At 40.6% G+C, this 27,375-nt stretch overlaps 1 protein-coding gene across 11 annotated transcripts in view; it reads left to right on the forward strand.

Moving 5' to 3' along the window:
• The window catches only part of LOC143299541 (inositol 1,4,5-trisphosphate-gated calcium channel ITPR1-like), a 139,474-nt gene that overhangs the window by 56,167 nt on the left and 55,932 nt on the right, over positions 1 to 27,375 (forward strand). For 6 of the 11 annotated variants that reach the window (XM_076612817.1, XM_076612821.1, XM_076612819.1 and 3 more), the window contains exons 21-34: positions 231 to 343; positions 1,507 to 1,615; positions 3,976 to 4,030; positions 4,697 to 4,862; positions 6,380 to 6,565; positions 7,587 to 7,643; positions 8,809 to 8,901; positions 10,284 to 10,424; positions 10,953 to 11,078; positions 11,684 to 11,884; positions 12,528 to 12,779; positions 13,830 to 13,955; positions 15,395 to 15,523; positions 26,516 to 26,636. In XM_076612817.1, coding sequence (XP_076468932.1) covers positions 231 to 343; positions 1,507 to 1,615; positions 3,976 to 4,030; positions 4,697 to 4,862; positions 6,380 to 6,565; positions 7,587 to 7,643; positions 8,809 to 8,901; positions 10,284 to 10,424; positions 10,953 to 11,078; positions 11,684 to 11,884; positions 12,528 to 12,779; positions 13,830 to 13,955; positions 15,395 to 15,523; positions 26,516 to 26,636 — 1,875 coding nt within the window. Of the gene's footprint in view, positions 1 to 230; positions 344 to 1,506; positions 1,616 to 3,975; positions 4,031 to 4,696; positions 4,863 to 6,379; positions 6,566 to 7,586; positions 7,644 to 8,808; positions 8,902 to 10,283; positions 10,425 to 10,952; positions 11,079 to 11,683; positions 11,885 to 12,527; positions 12,780 to 13,829; positions 13,956 to 15,394; positions 15,524 to 19,305; positions 19,327 to 26,515; positions 26,637 to 27,375 lie in introns of all 11 variants that reach the window. The other 5 variants (XM_076612815.1, XM_076612813.1, XM_076612814.1 and 2 more) reach the window with 1 other exon arrangement.

Here is a 27,375-nt window from a genome sequence, read left to right on the forward strand (position 1 = left end):
TTATGGTAATGATGATGATGATGACAATGATGATGGTGATGATGATGATGACTATAATAATAATGGTGATGATGGTACAGGTGAAGAGGTGGAGAAGAGCTTGTTACAGGTCAGTGTCAGCAGCAAAAAAGGTGGACATGGAGGTGATGTTGATGATGATGATGATGACGATGATAACTATAATGATGATGACGATAACAACGATGATGATAATGATGATGATGGTACAGGTGAAGAGGTGGAAAAGAGCCTGTTACCTGTCAGTGTCAGCAGCAAGAAGGTGGACGTAGAGGAAGATAACCTTGTCATGGACACCAAGCTCAAGATCATCGAAATCCTCAAGGTCAGTCATGGCAAAGTTTTCTCCTATTTTGCACAGTTTTGTTGACATGGTTTATGATGTGACAACATTTTCATCCCACACACGGCCATGTGTGTTCAGCTGGGCTTATAGGCAAAAAAGAACGAAAGACAGGAACCACAAGCAATCTTTGCAGCGCTAAGTTTGGCCAGTGGTAAGAACTCTCCCAAGTCTGCTATGTTGTGAGCATTTCATCCTTTGTGTTTTGAAAATTATCTGGATGAAAGATGTACGAGATCTGAAAATTATCTGGATGGAAGATATACAAGATCTGAAAATTATCTGGATGAAAGATGTACAAGATCTGGAAAATTATCTGAATGAAGGATGTACGAAATCTGAAAATTATCTGAATGGAAGATGTACAAGATCTGAAAATTATCTGGATGGAAGATGTACAAGATCCCTTTGACAGAAAAAGAGTGACTGGTTAGAGTTATGCAGTCACATGTGTGTATAGTACCCAGAAGAAATGAAACTGGTGTTTACAGCCCAGCCGATCACAGAGGAGTCATTTCAGTGTTGGTTTACAGTATTCAGACAGACACATGAACATGCAACACACAAGCACATGAAGGCTTGCAGGTATCTGGTGTGTTAACTGCAGCATGTGGGTGTGTGTTCAAGCCGGATGTGCTGATGTTGCAACAGTGTGATCAAGTGTGTGTATGTGTATGGGTGTGTGCGTGTGAGTGTGTGTATGTGTGTGTATATTAGTTTGTATGTGTGTGTGTGTATGTGTGTGTGTGTGTATATGTGTATGTTAGTGTGTGTGTGTGTGAGAGAGAGAGAGAGATAGTGTGTGTGTGTGTGTGTTTGTGTGTGTGCATGTGTGTTTTTGTATGTGTTTATGTATATGTGTGTGTGTAAGTGTGTATATGTATGCATGTGTGTGTGTGTGTGTGTGTGATGCATGCACATGCACATGTGTATTTGTGAAATTTTCTGTTGAATTATTGTTTTTTAAAGAATGCTTTCTTTCAGTTGGGATGTTCCTAGAAAAATAGTACTAAATGTAATGTGGTCATGATGTGTGAACAGTTTATCATGAACGTGCATCTGGATTAAGTATTATGTGATGATGTGTAAACAGTTTATCCTGAACGTGCGTCTGGATGAAGTGTAATGTGGTGATGCGTGAACAGTTTATCCTGAACGTGCGTCTGGATTACCGCATCACGTGCCTGCTGTCCATCTTCAAGAGGCAGCATGATGGGGACGGGGCCCCTCAGGAAAACAACTCTGCTGCCCCAGGTTACTCCCCTTGTGTTTGTGTTTGTACTGGTGTCTGTGGTGTGATATGTAGCTGCTTTCTTGTGTATCTGCTGTTTGGTCTCTTGTTCAATACACACATTTGTATGTATAAATGTGTGCATACATGTTTGCTTCCCAACACACACACACACACGCACACGCACGCACGCACATGCTTAAAAACATACTCACACACACACATGCACGCACGCTCACTTTCTCTGTCTCTGTCTCTCTCTTCTCTCTCACACACACACACTTTCACACACACACACACACACACTGCTCTTCTTCTCTCTCTCTCTATCTGTGTGTGTGTGTCTCTCTCTCTCTCTCTCACCCCACCCCACCCCCCCACACAGACACATATGTAAATACATGCACACACACACACGCGCGCACGCGCACACACACATGCACACGCACACGCACACACACACACACACACGCACACACACGCACGCACACAGACCACACGCACACACACTTGCACGCATGCATGCATGTGCGCGCGCGTGCACACACACACACACACAGAATAGGAGTATTGCAGTCTTTGATGACTCGTCACAGATAGTTCATAAAATAACATAAGTGTTCCAATTTTCTGAATGCACTTTTTATAATCTAGTTCACTCTCTCTGTCTGTCTCTCTTTCCATTGACTTACCTTACTGTGTGGTGTACATGAAAACAAAATCATAAACTCTGATTATGTGCCAGAGTATAACTGACCATGCATGCTTTGTAATTCTTTGTTTTGTCTCATGTTCTCACTCAAGGAATTATGTGTCTGCTCAAACAGGTTTAGTTCTTGAATCTTACATGTTTCTGATGTGGGTCAAAAGTGAATGAATTCTCTTCAAGAATGTGTTTTGCTTTTATCAGGTAAATATTATTCATGAGTAAATTCACCACAGGAGATTATTGTGCATTGATAAAAAATTTTTTTGCAGGAATTGTGTATTCTTTTTCATCAGGTTATTATTATGCACAAATGAATTCTCCACAGAAATAGTTTTATCATTTTCGTCAGGCGTATGTTGTGTGCATTGTGTATTGTCAAGTGAATAAGAAAATGTTTGTGTTCCTGCAGGAGTGACATTTGTTGTTTGAGGTAAATTAACCTTTCCCGTACGTCGTGGGTGTGAAATCACCCAGACAAGTGTTTTTGCTCTGTAACTCAAGTAATATTGAAGCCACTTCCACATAATTTCATGACTTTGTCCATAATATAGTTTACTACATATCCACTGAACATTATTTTCTTTTATACATAAACAAAGAAGTTATTAATCAATTAATGTCCCAGTACGTCGTGGGTGTGACGACACCCATACTCCCAAAGAATAAACCTTGCACGCCGTACGTCGTGGGTGTGGAGCCACCCATGCAAAGCTTGCGCGCCACGCGTTGTCGACGTGACGTCACTTGGGCTCGCTACAGAGAGAGATCAGAGTGACCTTGTCTTTTGTTGATCGTATCCCGGTTCAAGTCTGCGGTAAGTTTTACTCTAAAGTTGTAACTAATTTCAGAAAACAATATTTATTGCACTAGATATCTTCAACAATATTGAATGAACTGTTTTTCGTGTAGAGAATGATCGGGAGCAACTGATTGATAGCTTTTTATCTAGTTGGAATTAAAGTGCCTTTCTAAGAACTGGATATTTTTGTAAGTCTGAAATCAATTGATCTAAAATCTAGTTGATATAGAAATTTTATTCTTATCCTAATCTGTTCAAAGTAGAGAAAACCCGACTATGGCTAAAAAAAAGAAAGATAGTTGATATAGAAATTTTATTCTTATCCTAATCTGTTCAAAGTAGAGAAAACCCGACTATGGCTAAAAAAAGAAAGAAAAAAAAATGCCAGCCAGCCAGCCAAAAAAACAAAACCAACAACAAAAACAACACACACACACACACACACAAAAAACAAAAACAAAACAAAAAAACCGTTTTTTGTAAGTAACAACACTCTCTTCTCACGGGCAAAACTTATTCACAATGCGCCTGGTCAAGCACTGGAGTAAATAGCCTACACGCACAAGTGGAAACTGCGCATGCAAGTCTGCTGAAGAAAAGTCAAATTTGCTTTACGGACAGGTGTGGGTTACTGTGCACCCACGACGTACGGCAAGGTCTTATTTCTTCAGTGAAACCATGGGTGCCTACACACCCACGACGTACAGCGAAGGGTTAGTTCGTACACAGAAACCATGGGTGCCTGCACACCCACGACGTACAGCGAGGGGTCATTCCTTCTTAGAAACCATGGGTTTCTGCACACCCACGATGTATGGCGCGCAAAATTTTAGGCGACGTACGGGAAAGGTTAAGGTGTGTTGTTGTGTTGTCAGGTGGTCTGGATCTGGAAAGCATTGCCACACAAGCAGAGGATATATTTGGTGGCAGGTGAGCTCTGAAGAAAGACTGTGTAATGGCAGGTGTTTTCAGCTTGTCTGGTGGGTATTTTGAGTGTGTATGTGTGGTGTGGTGTGGTTAGGTTGTAAGTCTGTTTTGAATCAGAACCAACTCTTCTTATTTGTTTCTTGTATGTTGTTATATGTTCATATATTATTTACAAAATAAATGAATGTTTAAAAAAAAATTGTCAGGCCAATTGTCCTGTCTTACGTAAACAAGTAAGCTGGCCTGCCCCCTAACAACCTTCCCTGAAATGACGCCTTTGCTGTTTTATTGTATTGTATCACATTACATTGCATTGCATTGCATTATATAGTATTGTATTGTATTGCTCTTTTGTCACAGCGTATTTATCTGTGTGAAAGTTGGGCTGCTCTTTCCAGGGAGTGGGTGTTGCTACATATCTCTCTCTCTCTCTCTCTCTCTCTCTCTCTCTCTCTATATATATATATATATATAATGTGTGTATTTTTATGTGTGAGTGTGTGTATATATATATATATATATATATATATATATATATATATATATATATATATATATATATATATATATATATATATAGCGTGTGTGTGTGTGTGTGTGTGTGTGTGTGAGTGAGGAAAATATATAATCAAAAGAAAAGGTTTGCGAAAAAAGATGTAAATGTTTCAGTGCGGAGACGGCAGAGTTGGACCTGGACGGTCAGGGGGGCAAGATGTTCCTGCGCGTGTTGCTGAACCTGGTGATGCACAACTACCCCTCCCTGGTGTCCGGGGCCCTCCAGCTGCTCTTCAGGCACTTCTCCCAGAGACAGGAGGTCCTGCAGGCATTCAAACAGGTCGGTCACGCCACGCCATACAGCATGGTGGTTAACTCTAATGCCACCATAGGTGACCAGGCGGTACAGGTGATTTAGGCGACCAGACAGCCACACAGTTTTCCGCCATAGGAGACTTTATTCTACTAGACAGTTCACTGCCAAAGGTGACTTTAGTCAACTAGACAGGTCACTGCCATAGGTGACTTTAGTCAACTAGACAGGTCACTGCCATAGGTGAATTTAGTTGACTAGACAGGTCACTGCCATAGGTGAATTTAGTTGACTAGACAGGTCACTGCCATAGGTGAATTTAGTCGACTAGACAGGTCACTGCCATAGGTTACTAGACAGTTCACTGCCATAGGTGACTTTATTTTGTATTTGTATTTCTTTTTATCACAACAGATTTCTCTGTGTGAAATTCGGGCAGCTCTCCCCAGGGAGAGCACGTCACTACTCTACAGCGCCACCCACTTTTTTTTGGTATTTTTTTCCTGCATGCAGTTTTATTTGTTTTTCATATGGACATGGATTTTTCTACAGAATTTTGCCAGGAACAACCCTTTTGTTGCCGTGGGTTCTTTTACGTGCGCTAAGTGCATGCTGCACACGGGACCTCAGTTTATCGCCTCATCCGAATGACGATTAGACAGTTCACTGCCATAGGTGACTTTAGGTGACCAGACAGTTCACTGCCATAGGTGACTTTAGTCGATCAGACAGTTCACTGCCATAGGTGACTTTAGGTGACCAGACAGTTCACTGCCATAGGTGACTTTAGGTGACCAGACAGTTCACTGCCATAGGTGACTTTAGGTGACCAGACAGTTCACTGCCATAGGTGATTTTGCCCACCTTGTATGCATTGGAAATGTTATTTTCTTGCATGTTTCTTGTTCGCTGCGACATTGTGGGATGTTTTCGTCTCAGAATTGATGTCAGTTACTCCATTTGCATCAGTTCTTGATGTCTGATTTGATCTTTTGTATTCGTTCAGTTTGTCTCGCTCCTTCTTTGTTCCTTTCTTTTTCTTGAGGGCTTGCTGCAGTGTATGACTTGTTCTGATTGCTGTGCATTGCACACCATCCCTGCGATATTATTATTATTTTCATTGTTATTTTCATTATTATTGTTTTTATCATCATTGTTATCATTATCTTCATTATTATTATTATTATTATTACTACTACTACTATTGTTATTATTATCATCATTATTTTTATTGTTATTGTCATCATCATCATCTTTATTGTATTAGTATTATTATTATTACTACTACTACTATTACTGCTACTGCTACTACTATTGTTGTTATTCTCATCTGTTATCATCATTATCATTATTATGATTATTATTATCATTGATATTATTATTATTCCAACAAGTACAACTGCTCGTATCGACAAGCGATGTGGCAAACATATCTGCGATATTATTATTATCATTATTGCCTTCTGTGCTGTTCTCATGGTCATAGTCGGACATGACTGACTATCATATTATTATTATTGTTATTATTGTTACTATTCCAACAGGTACAACTGCTGGTGTCGACGAGCGATGTGGAGAACTACCGTCAGATCAAGCAGGACCTTGACGAGCTGCGCCTCCTGGTGGAGAAGTCAGAGCTGTGGGTCTACAAGAGCAAGTACTCCGATGGCAGCAAGAAGAAGAAAAAGGGAAACAGCGGTGGGGGAGGGGGAGAAGACGGAGATGAGAAGGTGGGGGTGGTGTGTGTGTGTGTGTGTGTGTGTGTTTATGGTGGGTTTGTGACAAGTATGGGGGAGGAGGGGTGGTCGGAGGTGGTGCTTGTGGTTGTGTGTGTGGGGCAAGGGGATGAGTAGGGGTGAGTGTGTGTAGGGATGGAGATGAGAATGATGTGGTAGTGTTTATGTTTGTATGTGTGTTTTCAGTGTGTTTGTATATACTTGCACTTATGTCATAGTGGTTGTGTGTGTGTGTGTGTGTGTGTGTGTGTGTGTGTGTGTGTGTGTGCTGAGGGGGATGAGGATGGAGATAAAAGATGGGTGTGTGTGTGTGTGTGTGTGTGTGTGGATGGATGGGGTGGTTGGGGGTCAGTGTTTGTGTTTGTGTATGCCTGTGCTTGTATCATCGTGGTTTTGTGTGTGTGTGTGGTGAGGGGGGGGTGAGAATGGAGATATGAAGATGGGTTTTGTGGTGTGTGTGGAGGAGGAGGGGGTGGTTGTGGGCTGTGTTTGTGTGTGTGTGTGTATTTCTCATTTTGTGTGTATGCTTGTGTTATGTCATAGTGGCTGTGTGTAGGGGTGGGGGGAGAATGGGAATATGAAGATGGGTTATGTGGGGTGTGTGGAGGAGAAGGGGGTGGTTGTTGGCAGTGTTTGTATTTGCATGTGTGCGTGTGTATTTCTCATTGTGTGTGTATGCTTGTGCTTATGCCATAGTGGTTGTGTGTGTGGGTGTGGGTATGGGGGGGGAGGGGAGAATGGAGATAAAAAGGTGGGTTTTGTGGCATGTGTGTGGATGAGGAGGGGGTGGTTAGGAGGCTGTGTTTGTGTGTGTATTTCTCATTGTATGTGTATGCCTGTGTTTATGTCATTGTGGTCTGTGTTTGTAAGCGGAGGGGGTGGTTGCAGAGACAGACAGAGAGAGAGAGAGAGAGTGAGCGAGCTGAGAGAATAAGCCAAAGAGAGAAAAGTGATGATAGTGAGTGAGGTTTTGCTTTACTCATTTGTTTTTTTTTTTTTTGTTTTTTTTCCCCAGGAGGAGAAGGGCAAAGAGAAAAGTGAAAAGAAGAACAAGTCACAGTCTTCATCTTGGGTATGTGCTCTCATCGTCTGGACCGTATATGTATTCCAGGGGCTTGTAAACACACAGATAACAGAAGCACGCATACATGCACACTTGCACAGACAGACACACACACTCACACACACAGACACAGACACACAGAGTCACACAGACACACAGACACACACACACACACACACACACACACACACACACACACACAGTACAGCACTGTGAAGAACTGATGTTGACCTTGACAAGTCTGATTGATGTGAATCTAATCATCATGAGAACATCAGATATATTTAAGAAATAATGTGGTAAGAGATATGTGACCGAATTTCATCATTGATACATACATGTACCTTATACATAACACACACTTGGAGAATGTATGTCATTTGAACACAAAATGGACACACCTCGGTGATATATGTAAATGCTTGAGTGGTCATTGATCAGATATGTGTGTAAGTTTGATCAGTGACACATACACCCACATCATATGAATCATTCTCTTGGAGAATGTTGTATAAATGAACATTAAATGAACACATAAGGTGAGATTAACTTATGTCAAATTAGAAAAAAATAGGTCAGGTGCATAACCACAACATATACAGGTACTTGGCATGGAAAAATGATTGTGAAAAGCTGATAATAGATGTATACTATAATGAAGACATGGATATCTAAGCATTGCACACATTGTTTCACACAGTTACTCCACACACAGCAGGTATATGTCTTATCTCAGTGACATGTGTTTGTGCCTGAACCCCCTTTGTGTGTATACACACAGAAGATCCAGTACGCATGTTAAAGATCCTGTAATCCATGCCAGCATACGGTGGGTTATGGAAACAAGAACATACCCAGCACGCACACCCCTAAAAATGGAGTATGGCTGCCTGCATGGTGGGGTAAATAAACAAAAAACGGTCATGCACGTAAAATGTTATATGTCTGTAAGTATATGTGTGCATGACTGAAACCTGGTTGAATGACACAGGAAACAAATGATGAGTGCCTAAATGGCAGCCGTCAGTTGGCTCTACCCAGGTAGGCAGCCTGTTGTGCAAATGACCCCCGAGTTTGTAAAGTGCTTAGAGCTTTGTCTCTGACTGAGGATAGGCACTATATAAGTATCCATATCATCATCATGATGTGCAGATGTGTGTGTATGTGTGTGCAGAGTTTGGTGGGTGATCAGGGCTCAGCCATTGACCAGGACATTGGACCTCCCATCAGTGGAGACTCCACCAACAACTACAAAACCATCAAGGCTGTAAGTGGCAAAGGGAAACAGACAGAAAGGGAGGAGAGAGAGAGAGGGAGAGAATGAAAGAGAGAGAGAGTGTGCAGAACTCAGATGATTTAATGCACTGGGTCATGTACCCATGTCTTGAAGATGAGGAAATGTAAAACTTGACATGCAGCAAACACAAACAGCAAGCTTTGCTTAACAATGCATTAAATACCAGTATATACACAAACAAAAATGCAAGTACTCAAAGAGAAAGAAAGAGGGAGGGTGGGTGAAGAACATGAGAGAGGGGAAGGAGAGAGAGTGGAATGGGATCGGAATCAACTAGAGAACTAGAAAGGTAGGAAGAGAGAGGAAGAGAGAGAGGGATAGAGGAACGAGACAGGGAGAGGAAGAGGAAGAAATGTAGGGAAGAGAGAAGAAGGATGACAGAAAGAAGGTGAGTTATTGAGTTCTCACACAAGCTGAGTCTTTTACCCCTAGTGACATTATCACAGCAAGACAAAGAGGGAGATACATTGGAGTGAGAATATGATCTGCTTTTTCTCTTGTAGAGAGTGATAGTTACTAAGTTGATGAAATCTGTGCATGTCATACTGCTGCTGGCTATTTACATTCATTGATGTCCACACCAGAGAACGTCAGATGATAATGAAGTTGAGTGTAAGTTGTGTTGCCATAAACTCCATGCCTCAAGTGACTCCCTCACAACTTGGCGGCCAGTCAAATGCTGGTATTCTTGGGGACATGCTTGTCCAGTCTGGCTCCATAACTAAGCAGTAACTGTCAGGTTACTGTCATCCATAGGGGGTATAGTAGGTAGTGTCATGCATGTGTTGGATCAGACCTGGCACCACTGAACACTGCTGATGTGATTTATGACTTAGCAGTGACTCGTCACCTGTAGTGGGTATGGTAGGGGGTGTCCTGTGTATGATGAATCAGAACTGACAGCACAAAACTGAAGTGATGCAGCAGCAGTGCAGGGTCTATTGCGGTGTGTGGCTTCAGGGTGACCTGAGATTGATTGTTCCTTTTGGACTGCCAGCACTGAGTTTACTGTTGAATGAACCTGGATGTAGTTGTGTTTGTGGAGGAGGATTTGGCTCTGTGTGTGTGTGTGTGTGTGTGTGTGCGTGCGTGCGTGCGTGCGTGCGCATGTGTGAGAGTGTGTGTGTGTGTGTGTGTGTGTGTGCACATGCGCATGTGTGAGCGTGTGTGTGTGTTTGTGTGCGTGTGTGTGTGTGTGTGTGTGTGTGTGTGTGATACGGGATAATTGACTTAATGGTAGTGCAATTGAAATGGTGTGGAAGGGCAGCTGAAAAACAGAAAAGATATGTGTGTGCGTCATGAGGCTGAGAGCCTGTGGTGTGACCTGTGCTGCAAAGCTGTGTTCTGTTCAGATCCTCACGCGCCTGACACGCCTGTGCCTGCAAGACTTGGGAGGAGATGTCAAGAAACCCCGCAAACATGAACAGCGCCTGCTGAAAAACATGGGGGCTCACCAGGTCGTGTTGGATCTGCTCAAGATTCCCTACGACACAGTGAGTTTTGAGTGTGTTCACACGCCCATGATTGTGTGTGTGTGTGTGTGTGTGTGTGTGTGTGTGTGTGGAGGAGGGTGGGGGGTGCATGGGCCTGTAATGCAATGTGTGTGTTTCTCTAATTTGAGATAATAATTTTTCCTTACCATACCATACCATATTGATAAAATCTTACCTTATTACTTCACCTTACCTTACCTTATGACCTTATCTCTTCTGATTTTTCCCTACCTTACCATATTGCTTTACCTTACTTTACCTTTTTACCATGTCTTATCTTACCTTACCATATTATTTTACCATTCCTCAACTTACATGACCATACCTGACCATATTACCTGCCTTGTCTTATCTCACCTTATTACTTTGCCTTATCTTACCTTATTTTGTCTTACATTACCTTATCGTACTTTACTTTACCTTACCTTGCCTTACCTTACCTTATCTTACCTTACCTTACCTGACATTATTACTTCACCTTATCTCGACCTTACCTATCATACCTTATTACCTTACTTAATGTATCAGAACACGGACACGAGGATGTCGGAGATCATGAAGCTGGCCCATGAGTTCCTGCAGGCCTTCTGTCTGGGATACCAGCCCAACCAGAACATCCTCTATGGCTCTCTGGACCTCTTCCTGTCTCCCGGGGTAACACTGATGTTCAGCTCCGTGTGTGTTTGTGTGTGTGTTTCTGCGTGTGTTTGTGGCTGGGAGTGTGTGTGTGTGTGTGTGTGTGTGTGTGTGTTTGGTGTGGGTGTGTGTTTGAGCATGCATGAGTGCTTTATGTATCATGGGTTTGTTTTATATGTTTTTGGCTCTGGAACTCCCACAATTCTGTAATTTTTAGGAGCTGGGTTTATTGTGTAAGTTTTCACCTCACTCCCATTTGGTGTGCTTAATACTCCATCATTCTTGCACACACATGTACATGTGCGCACACACACATGCACAAGCACATGTTCACTCACTTGCACACATGCCCACATAAAGACACAAAACAATCAAAACACACCCCCACCCCTCATCCCCACACCCCCACACCCCACACCCACATACACACACACCCACATCCACAAACAACCACCCCCTCTCCCACTCACCATCCCCGCACCCACACCCCCCCCACACACATACACTCACACCCACACCACACCACACCACAACACAACACAACACAACACACACCCTCCCCAAATATCAACCATCACATCAAATCAAGTATCCATATCAAATAAAAATCTTCCTCCTGACAGTCCCTGGAGGCTCAGACCATGCGAGCCATCTTCCAAGACAACGTGTCACTGTGCAACGATGTGACGGAGCGAGTGGTGCAGCACTTTGTGCACTGCATTGAGTCCCACGGGCGTCACGTGCACTATGTCAAGTTCCTGCAGACCATCGTCAAGGCGGAGGGGACCTACATTCGACGCGTTCAGGATCTTGTCATGGCAGAGGTGGGTGGTGTCTCTGTAAGAAGTGGTCTGTGTTTTGAACGACTGTAGGAAATGTTTTGTGTGCGACCTCCAAGCCTGTGTTGTGTCTCAGTTGTCTGTATTGACACATGTGGTGTTGACAGCAATTGTTTCCCTGTTAGCTTTATTGACAGTCTTGTTGTCTTCCAGTCAGTTATTTTGTCTTCCTAATATCTGTACAGACAACTGTGTTGCCTTGCATTTCTGGTAATTTAATTACACCCCCACCCCGAAGCTTATTATCAGTGAATGTGAACAGCTGAAAACACTTTATTTCATTCATTTAAAAGATCTGCAGTATCGTCTGTTTTCACTGGAAACATTTTACATAACAATGAACTTATGTTTGAAATAGTTCAAAGTTTAACTAGCAGCCCCATAGGCTCTCTGTTGTAAGTTTACCATTTCAGTACTCAATTTGTTTTGTTTTTATATTTTTATGATACAAATTGAAGAGAGAGGAATATGAAAAGTGGTGATGACTTGAGGCATGGATGGGATAGGGAAGGGGATGGATTTTCATATAACTACAATCTTGGATAGATGTTAATCAAAAGAAACGAACAAACTGTTTTCTCTCACTGTAATCTTCGCTAACAACCATGCATGGTACCCCCTTCCCCAGCTGGTGAGCGCAGGAGAGGAGGTGTTGCTGTTCTACAGTGACCGTGGGACTTACAGCACCCTGTCTGACCTGATGCGGTCAGAGCGACATCGCACGGACGATCGCAGTCCCCTGCAGTACCACATCAACCTGGTTCAGCTGCTGGCCCTGTGCACTGAGGGCAAGAACGTCTACACCGAGATCAAGTGCCACTCCCTCCTGCCCCTCGACGACATCGTGCGTGTTGTCACCCAAGACGACTGCATTCCTGAGGTGGGTGGGGTGGGGGTGGTAGGTGTTAGAGGTGGAGGGGATGGGAGTGAGAGAGGGAAGGCGGTGGTTTTATTGTGGTATGTGTAGATCTGTTTATTCGTACACCATGACTACATTCCTGGGGTGGATGGGGTGTGTTGGTGGGGTGGGTGGGTGGTGGGGTGGTAGGTGTTGGGGGTAGAGGAGATGGGAGTGAGGAGAGAGGTGGTGGTTTTATTGTAGCATGTGTAGAACCGTTTATTCATACACCACGACTGCATTCCTTTGGTGGGTGGTAGGTGTTAGGGGTGGAGGGGATGGGAGTGAGGAGAGAGGTGGTGGTTTTATTGTGGTATGTGTAGATCCGTTTATTCATACACCATGACCGCATTCCTGTGTTGATTTTTGACACAAGAACATTCCATTTAGATTGTGTTCAAACCCAGGTTTGTTTGGTGTGATATTACTTACGAAACGATACTGAGGAATTAGTAGTAGTACAAGATTATTTTCTTTGTCAAGAAGTGCTGAACTACTATGTGTTGCTCATTCATCAGACCATAACTTCAAGTAACAGGGATATGTCAGTATACTGTATCTCATATTCATGTTTTGTATGGATCTCTCTCTCTCTCTCTCTCTCTCTCTCTCTCTCTCTCTCTTTTCTGTCTGTCTGTCTGTGTGTGTATGTGTGTTTGTGTTTATTGTAAGTACTGTATCTTTGCAACTCCCTTCAGAAGGGGCTTATGCCCAAACTGAATAATCTTTCTTCATTTTCGTTTTTCGTTTGTATTCCTGAAGTGGATGGGAAGGGGGTGGGGGGGGGGGGGGGGGGGTGTACAGTGAGGGCTACAGAGAGGGGGATGGGGTGGGGGTTGGGTGGAGAGAAGGAAGGTAGTTATTTTTATTGTGTATGTGTTTAGATCGTTTTAGTCGTACATTGATGTAAGTGTCTGCCTGTTGATTTATATTTGTATTGTTTGCTGACAATGAAGACGGCATAGATCTTTTTAGTTGTACATTGATGTAAGTGTCTGTCTGTTGATTTATACTTGTATTGTTTGTGGACAGGTGAAGACAGCGTACATCAACTTTCTGAACCACTGCTACGTGGACACAGAGGTGGAGATGAAGGAGATCTACACCAGTAAACACATGTGGACGCTGTTTGAAAACTTCCTTGTCGACATGGCCATGGTAGGCAGATACTGTATTGTGTTGTATTGTGTTGTGTTGTATTGTATTGCTCTTTGTCACAACAGATTCATCTGTATTATATCATAGTATTGTATTGTATTTATTGTATTTTATTGTATTGTGTTACTCTTTGTCACAGAAAATTAATCTGTGTGAAATTCGGGCTGCTGTCCTCATGGAGAGCAGAGCATGTCAACACATTGCACCTCCCCTTTGTATTTCTGCCCGCAGTTGTGTTTGCTTTCTTATCAAAGTGGACTTTTGTCTGCATAATTTTGCCACAGACAACCCTTTTGTTTCTGTGGGTTCTTTTATGTGCGCCAAGTACATGCTACACACAGAACCTTGGTTTATGATCTTATCGGAATGATTTTCGTCCAGGCCACCATTAATGGTCTAGTTGATGGGGAGAAAATACTGGCGAATGTGTGATTCGAACCTGTGCGCTCAGATTCTCTGGTTTCCTGGGCGGACATGTTTGATTGATTGATTGATTGATATGGATACTTATATAGTGCTTATCCTCGGTTGGAGACCAAGCTCTAAGCGCTTACAAACACGGGGTCAGTTGCACATCAAGCCACCTACCTGGGTAGAGCCGACTGACAGGTTGCCATTGGGCACTCATCATTCGTTTCCTGTGTCATTCAATCAGATTTCAGGCAAGCACACACACAGACTCAAACAAACATGTCACATTTAACATTTTATGTGTATGACTGTTTTGCAGGGGTGTGCATGCTGGGTATGTTCTTGTTTCCATAACCCACCAAACTCTGACATGGATTACAGGATCTTAACGTGCGTATTCGATCTTCTGCATGCATATACACACAAAGGTGGTTCAGGCACTGGCAGGTCTGCACATATGTTGACCTGGGAGATAGGAAAAATCTCCACCCTTTACCCACCAGGCACCACTGAGATTTGAACCTGCAACCCTCAGATTGAAACTCCAATGCTTTAACCATTTGGCTGTTGCGCCCATTACCACAGGCCACTACTCCACAGCAGGTTATCCAAAGGACTGCTGTTTTCCTGTTTGTCAACATTTCATGTATGCATAAAAAAGATTTTGCTTAGCTTTGATCTTTGAGTTGACTGGAGAGATGTGAGCACATACATGTGTGTTTGCACATGCATGTGTACAAACACCCTCACACCATCAGACACCTACATTCACTCAAATACATACATACAGATGCACACATATGCGCATACCTCACACAAATGCATGCGCCGCGCACACACACACACACACACACACACACTGCACACACACACACACACACACACACACTCACACTCACACACACACACACACACACAAACACACCACACACACACTCACTTACAATCACAATCACACAGTCACACACACCTGCCCACTGATAACTGTTGATCCCACTGAAGACCGACCCCCTCTCTCATCCACCCAGGTGTGTAACTCCACAACTGACCGCAAACATGCGGACGTACAGCTGGAGAACTATGTGACGGACACGGTCATGAGTATCATCACCACCTTCTTCAGCTCCCCCTTCTCCGACCAGAGCACCAACCTGCAGGTAGGACAGTGGCTGTGTATGTGTGGCTATGTGTGTGTGTGAGGCTGTGTGTGTGTGTGAGAGGCTGTGTGTGTGTGAGGCTGTGTGTGAGGCTGTGTGTGTGTGAGAGGCTGTGTGTGTGTGAGGCTGTGTGTGTGTGAGAGGCTGTGTGTGAGGCTGTGTGTGTGTGTGAGGCTGTGTGTGAGGCTGTGTGTGCTTCTGTGTTGTTGTTGTCCCGCACTCTCCCTCCCTTCTTGGATGCCTTTCTTTTTTATTTTGCTTTTCTTTTTTTTTTAATTAGAATTTTGCCTTTCTTTTGTTGGTGGCTGTATGTCTGTGTGTGTGTGGTTGTGTGCCTGACCGTGTGTGTGGTTGTGCGCCTGTCTGTGTGTGTGGCTGCGTGCCTGTCCGTGTGTGTGGTTGTGCGCCTGACCGTGTGTGTGGCTGTGTGCCTGACCGTGTGTGTGGTTGTGCGCCTGTCTGTGTGTGTGGCTGCGTGCCTGTCCGTGTGCCAGTGTGTGTTGTTGTCATGGCATGCTCGCCTCCTGCTCTCTCTCCCTTGCTGGACTGCCTTTCTTTTTTATTTTGCATTTTTGTTTTTATCAAAATTTTGCCTTTCTGATTCTTCTGTTTTTATGCCAGTGTTTTAGTTTGAGCAGTGAGTTGGGTGGTTAGATTAGGAAGGTAAGGTGGGTTTTTTTTTCAGGCTTTTTTTATTTTTGCCCTTTGTTTCAACAATGTATGGTAAAAACTTTGGAGCAATGAGTAGGTTGCTTAGATTATTATATTAGTGAAGTATATTTATCTTCAGGGTTCAGTATAATCCTTTGTTTCAACAGAGTATAGTAAAAAAAACAGCTTTTGAGCAATTAGTAGGAAGGTCAGATTATATTAGTAAAGAGGTATTTTTATTTACAGCGTTTAAGATAATCCTTTGTTTAAGCTGTATGGTTAGAAACTTTTGAGAAGTTTTAGCAGTGAGTAGGGTGGCTAGATTTGTTAAGTAAGGTTTTTTAAATGCTTTAATACAATCCTTTGTTTGTAAAGTAAGGTATTTTAAAATGCTTTGATACAATCCTGTGTTTGTAAAGTAAGGTATTTTTAAATGCTTTGATACAGTTCTTTGTAAAGTAAGGTATTTTTAAATGCTTTGATTCAATCCTTTGTTAGTAAAGTAAGGTATTCTTGTAGGATGTGATATAATCCTTTTTTTTTTCAGCTGAGTATGCTGAAAATTTTTGAGTAGTTAGAGGGTGGTTTGATTAGTAACATAAGGTATTACTACATGGTTTAGTATGGTCCTTTCATTCAAAGTGAATGGTAAAAACTGTTTAGCAGTGAGTAGGGTAGTTAGATAAGTAAAGTTAGATTTTTTTTTACATGGTTTAATTATTTCCTCAGCTGGTTGTGGTGAAAACATCTTTTTTTGAAGGAGATGGATAGATTTGTAATGCAAGGTATCTTGATAAGAAATCTGCTGATAAGAATACAAATGGGAATTGCTTTGAGTGAGATTTCAAATGGTCAAAGCTTATGGGTGTGAATACATATTAAGATATTTGTTTTTCTGGATTGAAAGAAAAACTGTATTGGTAGAATTTTATGCATTGTATATATATATACAAAGAAACCCTGTCAGTTACAGTCCATTCCAATGGGTAGGATGAATCATCAAGCTCAGATGAAGCTTTTTAAATACAGCTTTGTTTTAAAAATCTTATTCTTTCTATGTATTGCATGTTTCTTTAGTTAACATCTTTTCACTACACTTAGATGTATTGCATGTCATTTATTATCAGTCTACTTTGATTGTTATTGTTATTTCAATGCGTATATATCTTTTTTCCCGAAGAATGTTTTAAAATGTATATTGTTACTGTTGAAATTAATTGTTTTTTCTTGTGTTGTTTCTTCTTTTTTTTTTTATAGTATCAGTAGTGTTCTAACATTGTATGAATGATGCTGTTGCTGTTCATATGTTCTCTGTGTTTATTGTTGCAGCTTTTTCAGTCTTTCATATAAACTGTGGTTTATTTAACGACATGAATATGACAGTGTACTTGTTTGTTTTAGTATTTAATATTTCAGTGTCTTCCTTTCTTTTGGGGGGTGGGTGGGGGTTTCTGTTTACTATCATTACTTTTTTTGCCGGTCAAATGTAATTCAGTGCATTCCGTACCCATGTATTTAGCTTCTCAAACTGAATATCCATTTGCTGTACATAGACAGCTTGCCTTGTGTGGCCCTGCTGTGTTAATCGTAGAGTAAGGTGGGAGAAGGCATTAAACTATTAGCCTGTGCACTGAGGGTGCAGTTAACATGCAATGCACATAGTTTATTACATCCCTATCATTCAGCTGTCAGTGCTTGGTGTGTAATTGCTGTACGTCCAGAACCGAAATTCTGGCTCATCCATTCCACACACAGGAAAAAGACAGACAGTGAATTGCACAGGTAGTTTTCCTTGATGCTGTTACTTACAAGAATTAAAGTCCAACTGTCAGCCATTTGTGTCCGAATGCAGGCATTTTTCTCACAATTTTTCTTCAGGGTTACAGTTTTTCTCCTTATTTTTTCTTTTCTTTTTTTAAATTGTTTTTCTTTTTGCTCATTTCTTATAAAAATTATCTGTTGTGTTGTTATGCAGATGAATCATTGAAAGGCTTAGGGATATGAACTTAGATAAAATATGAAGATCAAAATAAAAAATAGAAATATATTGTGAGTACCCTTCCACTTCCATGCTTGGGGTGAGACCTGTCAAGGTCGGCAGATTGATGGGGGACTGCCATTGGAGGGACATGGTAGTGGTCTCCACTCTTGGAGTGACGATCACTCACTCTGGCTCTGCAATAAAGCCACTATTGTTGTCAGAAGGGGCTCAGAAGGTGGTGTCCTGTGTACAGTAAATCAGAACGGGCACTGCTGAACACTTCTGAAGTGACCCAACAGCAGTGCAGGGTCTGCTCTGGTGTGTGGCCTCTTGGCAACTTAACGCCATTAGTTCTCTGTGGACTGCCGGCACTGGGACTGTGACAGACGAAGCCGGGTGTGGCTGTGTATGTGGGACTTGAATGAGCAGCATGGGAGTAATGCCACTGAAATGGGGCAGATGATAGTGCAGCCCTGTAATGAAAAAAGATGAATAAAATGGTAGCCATTCTTTTGCTTCTGTAAATGCATGTCATAATGAAATCAGTTCAAAGAAACTGGTTGATGTCAGTTTTGATTTTGTGAGGAATAGTTGTTCACAAAGGCTGTAAGACTGTTCCCGATGCATGGTCAGTAAAGTGTCATTTTTCTGTTGTGTGTTGCATATTACTAGTGTGTTCATAATAATTCATTTGCTTCGATTGTTTGGTGTAAATATTCTTTTTTTGTATCACTTTGAAAACTATGAATTCATCAGCTATTGTGTGTTTGTGTATGTGTGTGCACATTATGTGTGCATGAATATTAATATTCTCAATTAATTGTGCAGTCTGCTTGATTTGACCATGTTTCTTTAAAAAAAGAATATATATTTATATTATTCTTGGTGTGGAGCTGTATACATTTATCAACATTTGATCAAATGTATTTCATGTTTGCATGCCAGCATTAAAAGGTTACAGTCTAATGCTTTGAATAACTGCATGCAAGTGTATACAATTATAATCAATATATGATAATTGTCAGTGTTATAGAATCATGAACTCAGTATTGGAGGCTCTGTGAGCATTGCTGATTATGCGCAGCATGTCCTGGTAAATGTCTTAACAGATTTTCATCCCTTGAATGTCTTTGTATGTTTTAATACACAGGTTCATCTGTTTGCTTCAGAGGTATTGTGTAGTCATTTTCTTCATAGTGTTATGAAACTGAATATCACTGGTTTGACATGACCTGAATGCATATATTTTTGGAGGGCTGTAACGGCGTGTGTATGTATGTATGTGTGTGAGTGTGTGTGTGTGGTTTGAGGAGGGCTAGTGTTTGTATCGCTGTAGCTCTGTCTGATCTGGGTTCTCTGTGTCTGCTATGCTGTATGAATTGACCTTCACCTTTGCTTTCTTTCTGTGTTTCATGACGTTGGAAGGAGTATGGTGTAAGATGGATTTCATTCTTCATTCTTCAGCCCTCACTCCCACCCATCACCCATCCCTCCTTTTCTTTTTTTTTTTCCTTTAAACTCCCTGTCACAAGGTTTTTAGTTTACAGTTTGGACTTTTTTCAGTTTGTTTATCATGTAGATTAATGATTTTAGATGGATGTATTTTGAATAAATGATGCATGATGGTAGAACAGAGTTATTTTAGGGTGGGTCTTCTGAAAATCTGATCACAAAATTCCCATTTTGCATGACTGATGACTTCTGATGAAACATTTTGTTTACAAGTCATTTGTGTTCATGTGTTGTTGGAAATGTTTAAATCATTTCAGTTCATTGTTGAAAACGTAAAGTGAAGAAAAAGCACAGTCCGTTGAGCATGACTGAAGTGGTGGAATTTGATTACCTGTACGTGGAAAAGACACAACACTTTCTGCATGTTTACTGCTTTAGTAGAATCAGAGTCAAAATGGTGATGAAATTATAGTTGCCCAGACAAACTCTGTATACCACGTGCTATTCAGAACACAAGTTTTAGCAGCACAGAACCTTAGCACTCTCACAAAGCGACCAGCTTACACTGTTCGTATCATTAGATGCACATGTTTCACACACACTTTTCTATGTAGTGGTAGATGTGCATGGATAATATGGTAAAAACTCACCTTGTAATGAATACATGGAGGGATGTAACATCCTTGAGAGAGAGAGAGAGATTCTTGTTTGTGGATATCTGTTCTTTTAGTAGGTGATTGTTTGTTTGTTTGTTTTTTTACTTATCGATCTATTCATTTATCCATTTACTTATTTATGTATTTGCTTTATTTAAAAAAAATCTATTTATTCATTCATTCATTCATTCATTTAGTCATTTAGTCAAAGCAGGTTTATTGTAAAACCAGGAACAGTAGCAGTGAAACAGTCAGTGACAGGAAGTAGGGAGGGTTGACACACAGGGAGAGTCATGTATGTGAATACACAGGGGATATAGTATTAGGGCCATTGTGCTGCTTTTGTCCTCATCATCTTGTATTTCCTCTGTACTCTCACCCTTCACCCTTCGCCATTCTCTCATCAGGTGAAATGAATTAAAAAATTGATGAAGAGAAACGATGAACAATCTGTTTCTTTTTTCACCTCTGACCTCCCTCTCACCCCCCCCCCTCTTCCCCCTCCCCCAATTATCACACCCTTTTCTCTCTTTCAAATTGAAAAAAAAAAATGAAATACAAAGTTGTTTGTTGTATTAGCCTTCTACCCAACCCCATTAAAGATTTAAACCTCTCAGCTTTTTCCATATACATAAAAATATGTGCACACACATTCATGTAGATTTCTTGTAATCATCCATCAGCAGCAATACATATAGAAAATAACAAGCATTCACACTTCATACCAGATTGCATGCACACACACACACACACACACACTCACACTCACACTCACTCACTCACTCACTCACTCTCTCTCTCTCTCTCTCTCTCTCTCTTTAGCATTTCCAGATAACTTTTTATACTTTAAGCAAGCGTGCCTAAATGATTTTTTTTCACTAAAGTCTTGAAATAATCTTTGATTTATACAGTTTTACTCTTACGTTGTGCTTGTGTCCCAGTAAATGTCATCACAGCACTCTTTGCTATATTTGGTAGTGAAAACAGATAGATGTCTGGTAGTGAAAACAGATACACAGCCATAATTGAGTCATTTATAGTTTACTCATTCTGTTTTTCAGCACTTCAAAATACCTATTCTTTCATGCCAAGAGTAAAGTGTATGGTCTTAGTACAATTGCTTTCCTTGTTTCAGAATCAATCTTTTAACTATAGTTGTTGTTTTCAAAATCGCTGAAATTTGGATACCATACTCTTGGCATATTCACTTTCACAGACAAGTGATGCACAGTTTGCACAAATTCTTTGATCTGAGATCCATTTTACTTCAGTAGAAAAATGTGTACAATTTTTTTTCCTTTCTATCTTTTTTGCACTAAGATTTGTAGATACATAGCTGTCTGTTTGCACTTTGTACCCCCATTTGCACCTTCACATTATTTTTCATTCACTTGACACATTTGTGTAGAAGTGCAAATGTTAATAAGGATTAGAACCGCCAGATACACTTTTTTTTTTCAGAAGGAATCTGGAGTTAGTGAATGAATGAACACATGAAAAAAAAGAAAAAAAGATTGAGCGAATGAATGAAAGAAGAAATGAATGTTTGATGAAAAATAAAATGTCCAGAATTGGTTTAATGCCTTAATGTGCACACAAACATTGTTATTCATGACTGTACCTACTTCTCTAGAAATTGATTATTTTTTTCAGGAATTGATTTTTAAAAGTCTTTATGCGAGGATAATTTTATATGTTGGTACTTTTCACCATCTGAGTCCCTTCATCTCTGTCTCTTTTTATGCATCTGTTTGTCAGTCTGTCTCTCCGTCTGACTCTTCAGTCATGGGTGCTTGAGCAGGGAACATTTTCTTCATGATGTATGTTTTGTTTTTCATAGTGTGTCGTGTCTTCAGTATTGGAGGCTGAAGAAGTTCTTAACTTTCACTCTTTATTAAAACAACAACAACAACAAAAACAACCAAAAAAACATGTTCTTATGATAATATGATACAAACTATCTCATAGTAGGCAAAGGAATTAAAGCAAAGCAGTATTTTTGCCAAAAAAATATTATGAATATGTAGATATATCATCCAGTAACTTACAGTTGTATTATTTTCATGATTAAGAAATATAATATGTATAATTCAGTAACTGTCACTAACTATATAAAAACAAAAATAATCTTTCTGCTTTATAGTCAGTACATGCACCTGTGTTGCCTTAAGTGTTAAGAGAGCATTAAAAGGTGCTTTGTGTGTTGCAAATGCATTGAACAGGGAAGGCAAATAAATAGCTTGATAGCAGATGCATCATGTTTCCTTCCTGTTGTTCTGCTTTTCTTAAATGCTGGATGATGGTGTCAGTTTGCTTTGATTTAGGAGTTATTTGTTCATTCGCATAGTTTGTATTATTAACTCTTTCACTGTCATCGGCAACTTTAGTTGACTAGATAGTGCACTGCCAAAGGCGACATTTGTTGACATTGAGGGTCATGTTAAAACCATTTTTCACATTGTGACAAAGCTTGACAGCTGCAGCCAGTTAAAACAGTGACTAGCCTTTGCCCCCTGACCAAGTTTGAAGAGAACAAGTCCATTGTGTTGTTTTGACATGAACTGAAGCCTGTGAATGAGAGCATTGTTTTTAAAACATTTGGCACTGGGGAGTGTTGTTCACACAGAAACTTGGTGATGAAAGAGTTAATCATAAAAAGAACAACAGATATATGTCTTCACAGGAATCACATTTTGCATTTGCTTTTTCCCAAACTATTTGTATAATTTTTATTCATAATTTATAAAAAAAAAAAGCACAGATGTTAATCTCTAAACAGGAATTGTATTTAGCATGCATGTTTTATGTTGTAGTTGTTTGTTTGTTTTTTCCCTAAGACTGTTTTGTAAAGCATGACACTTAATTATGAACTAAACAGTCGTACAGAGAGGACGATTACAGGTGGCAGGATACAAGGGAAGGTGGGGGTTAGGGGGTGCAGGGGAGGGGGGGGGGAGAGTAGGGCACGTGGCAGGGTTGGGGGGTGGGGCAGGAGTGGTAGCGAGGGATTCCCAGAGTCCATCATTTCTCAGGGGAAAGTTCTGTTCTCTTGCAGCCTCAGAATACCGAAGCGGCTGTGCAGGTTTGATACTTTGTGCAACTTTCTTCAATCTGTCGACAAAGCCATGCTTTCAGTTAGGGCCTGGTTGTTTCTGGCTGACTTCTTGTTGGTTTATATTATGTGTTGGGGGCATTTTTTTCTGCTGTCCTGACTCTGTTTTTGTACACTCTTCTGTGTTGACTTTCTTCATGTAATGCACACTGTCAAAAAATATAGTAACTGCTATGTTCATGTAATACACTCATGTCATTCAGGCAAAAACAGTAACTCTTTATGTACATGTAGTACATGCACTCAGCAAATACTATAGCTGTTGATTGTATTCATAAAGTACACAATCAACAAGTACAGAGTCAGTGACATTTGCTCCTAAAAGTGGATTCGGCACATACACCATAATTCTGTTCTATCTGTTGTTTAGCACTATCCATCATCCTTCCCACAGGTCAGTAAAAGGTACACAGTGACAAACCAAGAAACTGCCTTTAATGAAAATGATAAAATCCCAGTTCATTTATCTACCCTTCATTGGACCATTTATCTTAGCTGTGAATCATTAATACAGTACTGGTATTTATTTGGAATCATGAAACTGATAGTGATAACATACTTTACATCCTTGTATTCTTCCTGATAACGTCTGTGTACATTTTGGTAGTTTCTTTCAAGATAACCTTTGTGTGAGATAAAATGTGTCAACATGAAACAAAGTGGATGAAATTATCTGTCTCGTAGTCGTCCTACTGGTGTACTGCATGGTAAATTGTGCTTTACAGTAAAATGATCTTTTGAAAGAAAAGATGAAAAGATCATTTGTTATATGGAGTGTTATTTATATTTTCCATTGACACAACAATGAGTTGGGAATAATCTGTGATCACCACAAACACATTTCTCATGACTCACCTCCTTCCTCTCTATCTCCCCCCCATGTTTTCTATGCAGTTGTATCAGTAGAATCATGTATGAAAACTCTCTCACAAACACGTTCAGCCAGCGATGTGTATAAATGTATTGTTTGATAGAATTCTTTCAACAATTAAATCCCCAGCCCACTTCTTTTTCTGTCTCCAGTAATCTAATTTTAAAACAGTGTGGTGTAGAATTTTACTCAGCTGCTTAGAAAGTATGTGTTAAATGTGAGATTTAGTTTCGAACATCATACACATTGATTCATTTGTTTAATTTACAGTTTCAACAAAACTTGTAAAGGCAAAGTGAAGAATTTAATCGGCTTATGAATATTTTGTGGTGGAACAAACCTAATATAATTCAGGGATAATAATTCAGAAAATGTGTGCTGTGGGTTTTTCACAAGTTAAAAAAACTTATTGGGGGTATATACTGTAATTTGATTTATGTTTTTGAAGTTTGCCTGTGATTCACAATTATTTTGATTTGAAAATCAAATTGAAATGCTCAGTATCATTTATTGATGTGTGTGTATATGGGCACATATGTTTGTGCATACAGTTGAATAGTTTTCAAAGCAAAAAATTAAAATAAGTTCACTTTGTGAGTGTAACACAAGGTTGTATATTATGTATTTCTACAAACATCACTTCATCATATGTCCACCATGTACTCATACACAGTGTCATGTATGTGTGTGAATCACGTATTCATTTGTAATTGCAATTCCAATTGTCACATATGCTCACTAATAAGGTATTCCATTGGGAGTGGTTTGCACATCTCTCTCCCTCTCTCTCCCTCTCTCTCCCTCTCTATCCCTCTCTCTCTCTCTCTCTCTCAGTGTCTCTGTCTCTTTCTGTGTGTTTCTGTGTCATTGACAGGTCTTTCCTTATTTCCACATTGTCTCTGTGTAAACTTCATACCATCCTCCATTTTTATTTACCGGTATCTGTTTATTTGTTGTTTTTTAGGGGAAGGGGGGATCAGTTCCAGCAGAGTTTCTACCTCGAACACTACACAAATAAATTGCTGCAATTGATTATTGATGTATTCTGATGATTTAAAGAACTGAAAAATCTCTCTCAAGTTATACGCATGCATGCACACACAGACACAGACACACACACACACAACACACACAACACACACACAACACACACACACACACACACACACACACACACACACACACACACCAGTAATTCATATTAGAATGAACTGTAATATCTTCCATCATTGGTTACAGATTATATATACAAGTAAGAAAAAAAGCTTACCCTTGACTTTTTTTTTTTTTTTAAACCCCAAAAACAACAAATTCTATTATTTGGTGTCCAAAAGCAAATATCACATGTCAGAACAAAATGAATTGTCCTAGCCATTGAGATTATAGCTCCATTCATTGGTATATTTGGTACACTGTGCTATGAACTTGTTTCATCTTGTGAGATGGCCAGATGCATGATAATGGTTTTTGTGTGTTTCTTTACTTCAGTTTTACCTGTCCCTTTCTTAACCTTTGCTTTATCTTCTGAACCATTTCTCCATCTTCTTTCATACACATACATGCACATATGCACATACATACATGCACACCCACACCCACAGTTGTCTTGCTCACCAACACATCTTCCCCCCGCCCCCTACACACACACACACACACACACAAATATACACACAGACACACACACACACACACTCTCTCTCTTTCTCTCTGTCTCTGTCTCTATCTCTCTCTCCTTGTTCTTCTCTCACTCATCCATCTTTTGATGGTATCGTCACTCAACCACTAACCCACCCACCCACCCAGTCTTATTTCTACCCACTCACTCTCTCATTTACTGAACACCTCACCCACATAACCATTTACTTGCTGGCAGGCGTTCTTGCCCACTTTCATATACACATACAGTGTCTTTCACATAGTTTGAAAGATAAAACTATGATGGCTTTTCATACAACGTTCCCCACATAGCATGAATGGGCATAATGTACATAATCCGTAGTCACCATAAGCAGAGATGCAGCATTTTTATAGGGAATGTGATTGGCAAGTAATAACTTTTTTTTTAATTGATATGGGAGCAAATGTGTGTGTTGCAAAATGAAATAAAATCTTTGTTAAACTATGATTAAAAACAACAACATGTTGATGATAAAAAATGCAGCACATTAAAAATCAGTATCCACCACAAGTAGAGGTGCCGGACATGACCTGAGCGCATCGGTGGAACGACCAAAGTGCGTGATGATGGCATGCCTGTGGATGTTTCCAGACGAACCAGCCGGTGTTTGTCAGGCTGCTGCAGGGAGCGTTTCGTGTGTCCCACTGCCAGTGGCTGACTGGGCCCCAGCGCTACCATGTGGAGAACTGTATCAAGACTTTGTCCGAGAGTGGTGAGCCGCCATGCCTCTTTTCTTCCTTTATTTCTTCCTTCCTTCTTTCCTTTCTTTCTTTCTTTCTTTATAGCAGTGAGCCCCTGTCACTTTTTTTATATATAGTATATAATTATATCTTTCTTTTTAGCCCAAGGACAGATTTTGAGTAGAAATATTTCTTTTTAGCTTCTCTGTGATGATAACTCTAGGTCAAAGGTGATAAATCCTAGATGAATGTTTTAGCAATATTTTTAGCATTCGGATTTTTCCCTTCATGGAAATGGTGACCACTTATTCGTTGAGTACACTGGTACTTCTTTCCAAGATAAACACTTGCATTTAGTTGTTGACTCACACATGGGTGCATGCATAGACATGCCTGTACTCATGCACGTGCTTTCTCAAACACACACACACACACACACACACACACACACACACAGCCCCCCCCCCCCCCCACCCCACCCCCCACCCCACTTGTTGGGCCTCACTTTCCTTTGCTGAGCTCTAGACACAGTAGATATGAATTCACCGCTCTGATAACTGAGTTATGGGACCTTTCACTTATATTTTATCAGTGAAAGTGTCACCAGTTTGTCTTTCAGAGATAATAGGGAGGGTTTGCAGGCCCGCTTTCATGGGGGACCTTTTGTCGCTTACAGAGCAAGAGGTAGGTCATATGACGTCATGGGCAGCTCACCACCGTAACTTGCTTTTCTGAGCTTGCATTGCCTTTCTTCAGGCAACATTTTGGCAG

Source organism: Babylonia areolata, chromosome 25 (genome assembly GCF_041734735.1).
Source record: "Babylonia areolata isolate BAREFJ2019XMU chromosome 25, ASM4173473v1, whole genome shotgun sequence".
Classification (NCBI taxonomy): Eukaryota; Metazoa; Mollusca; class Gastropoda; order Neogastropoda; family Buccinidae; genus Babylonia; species Babylonia areolata.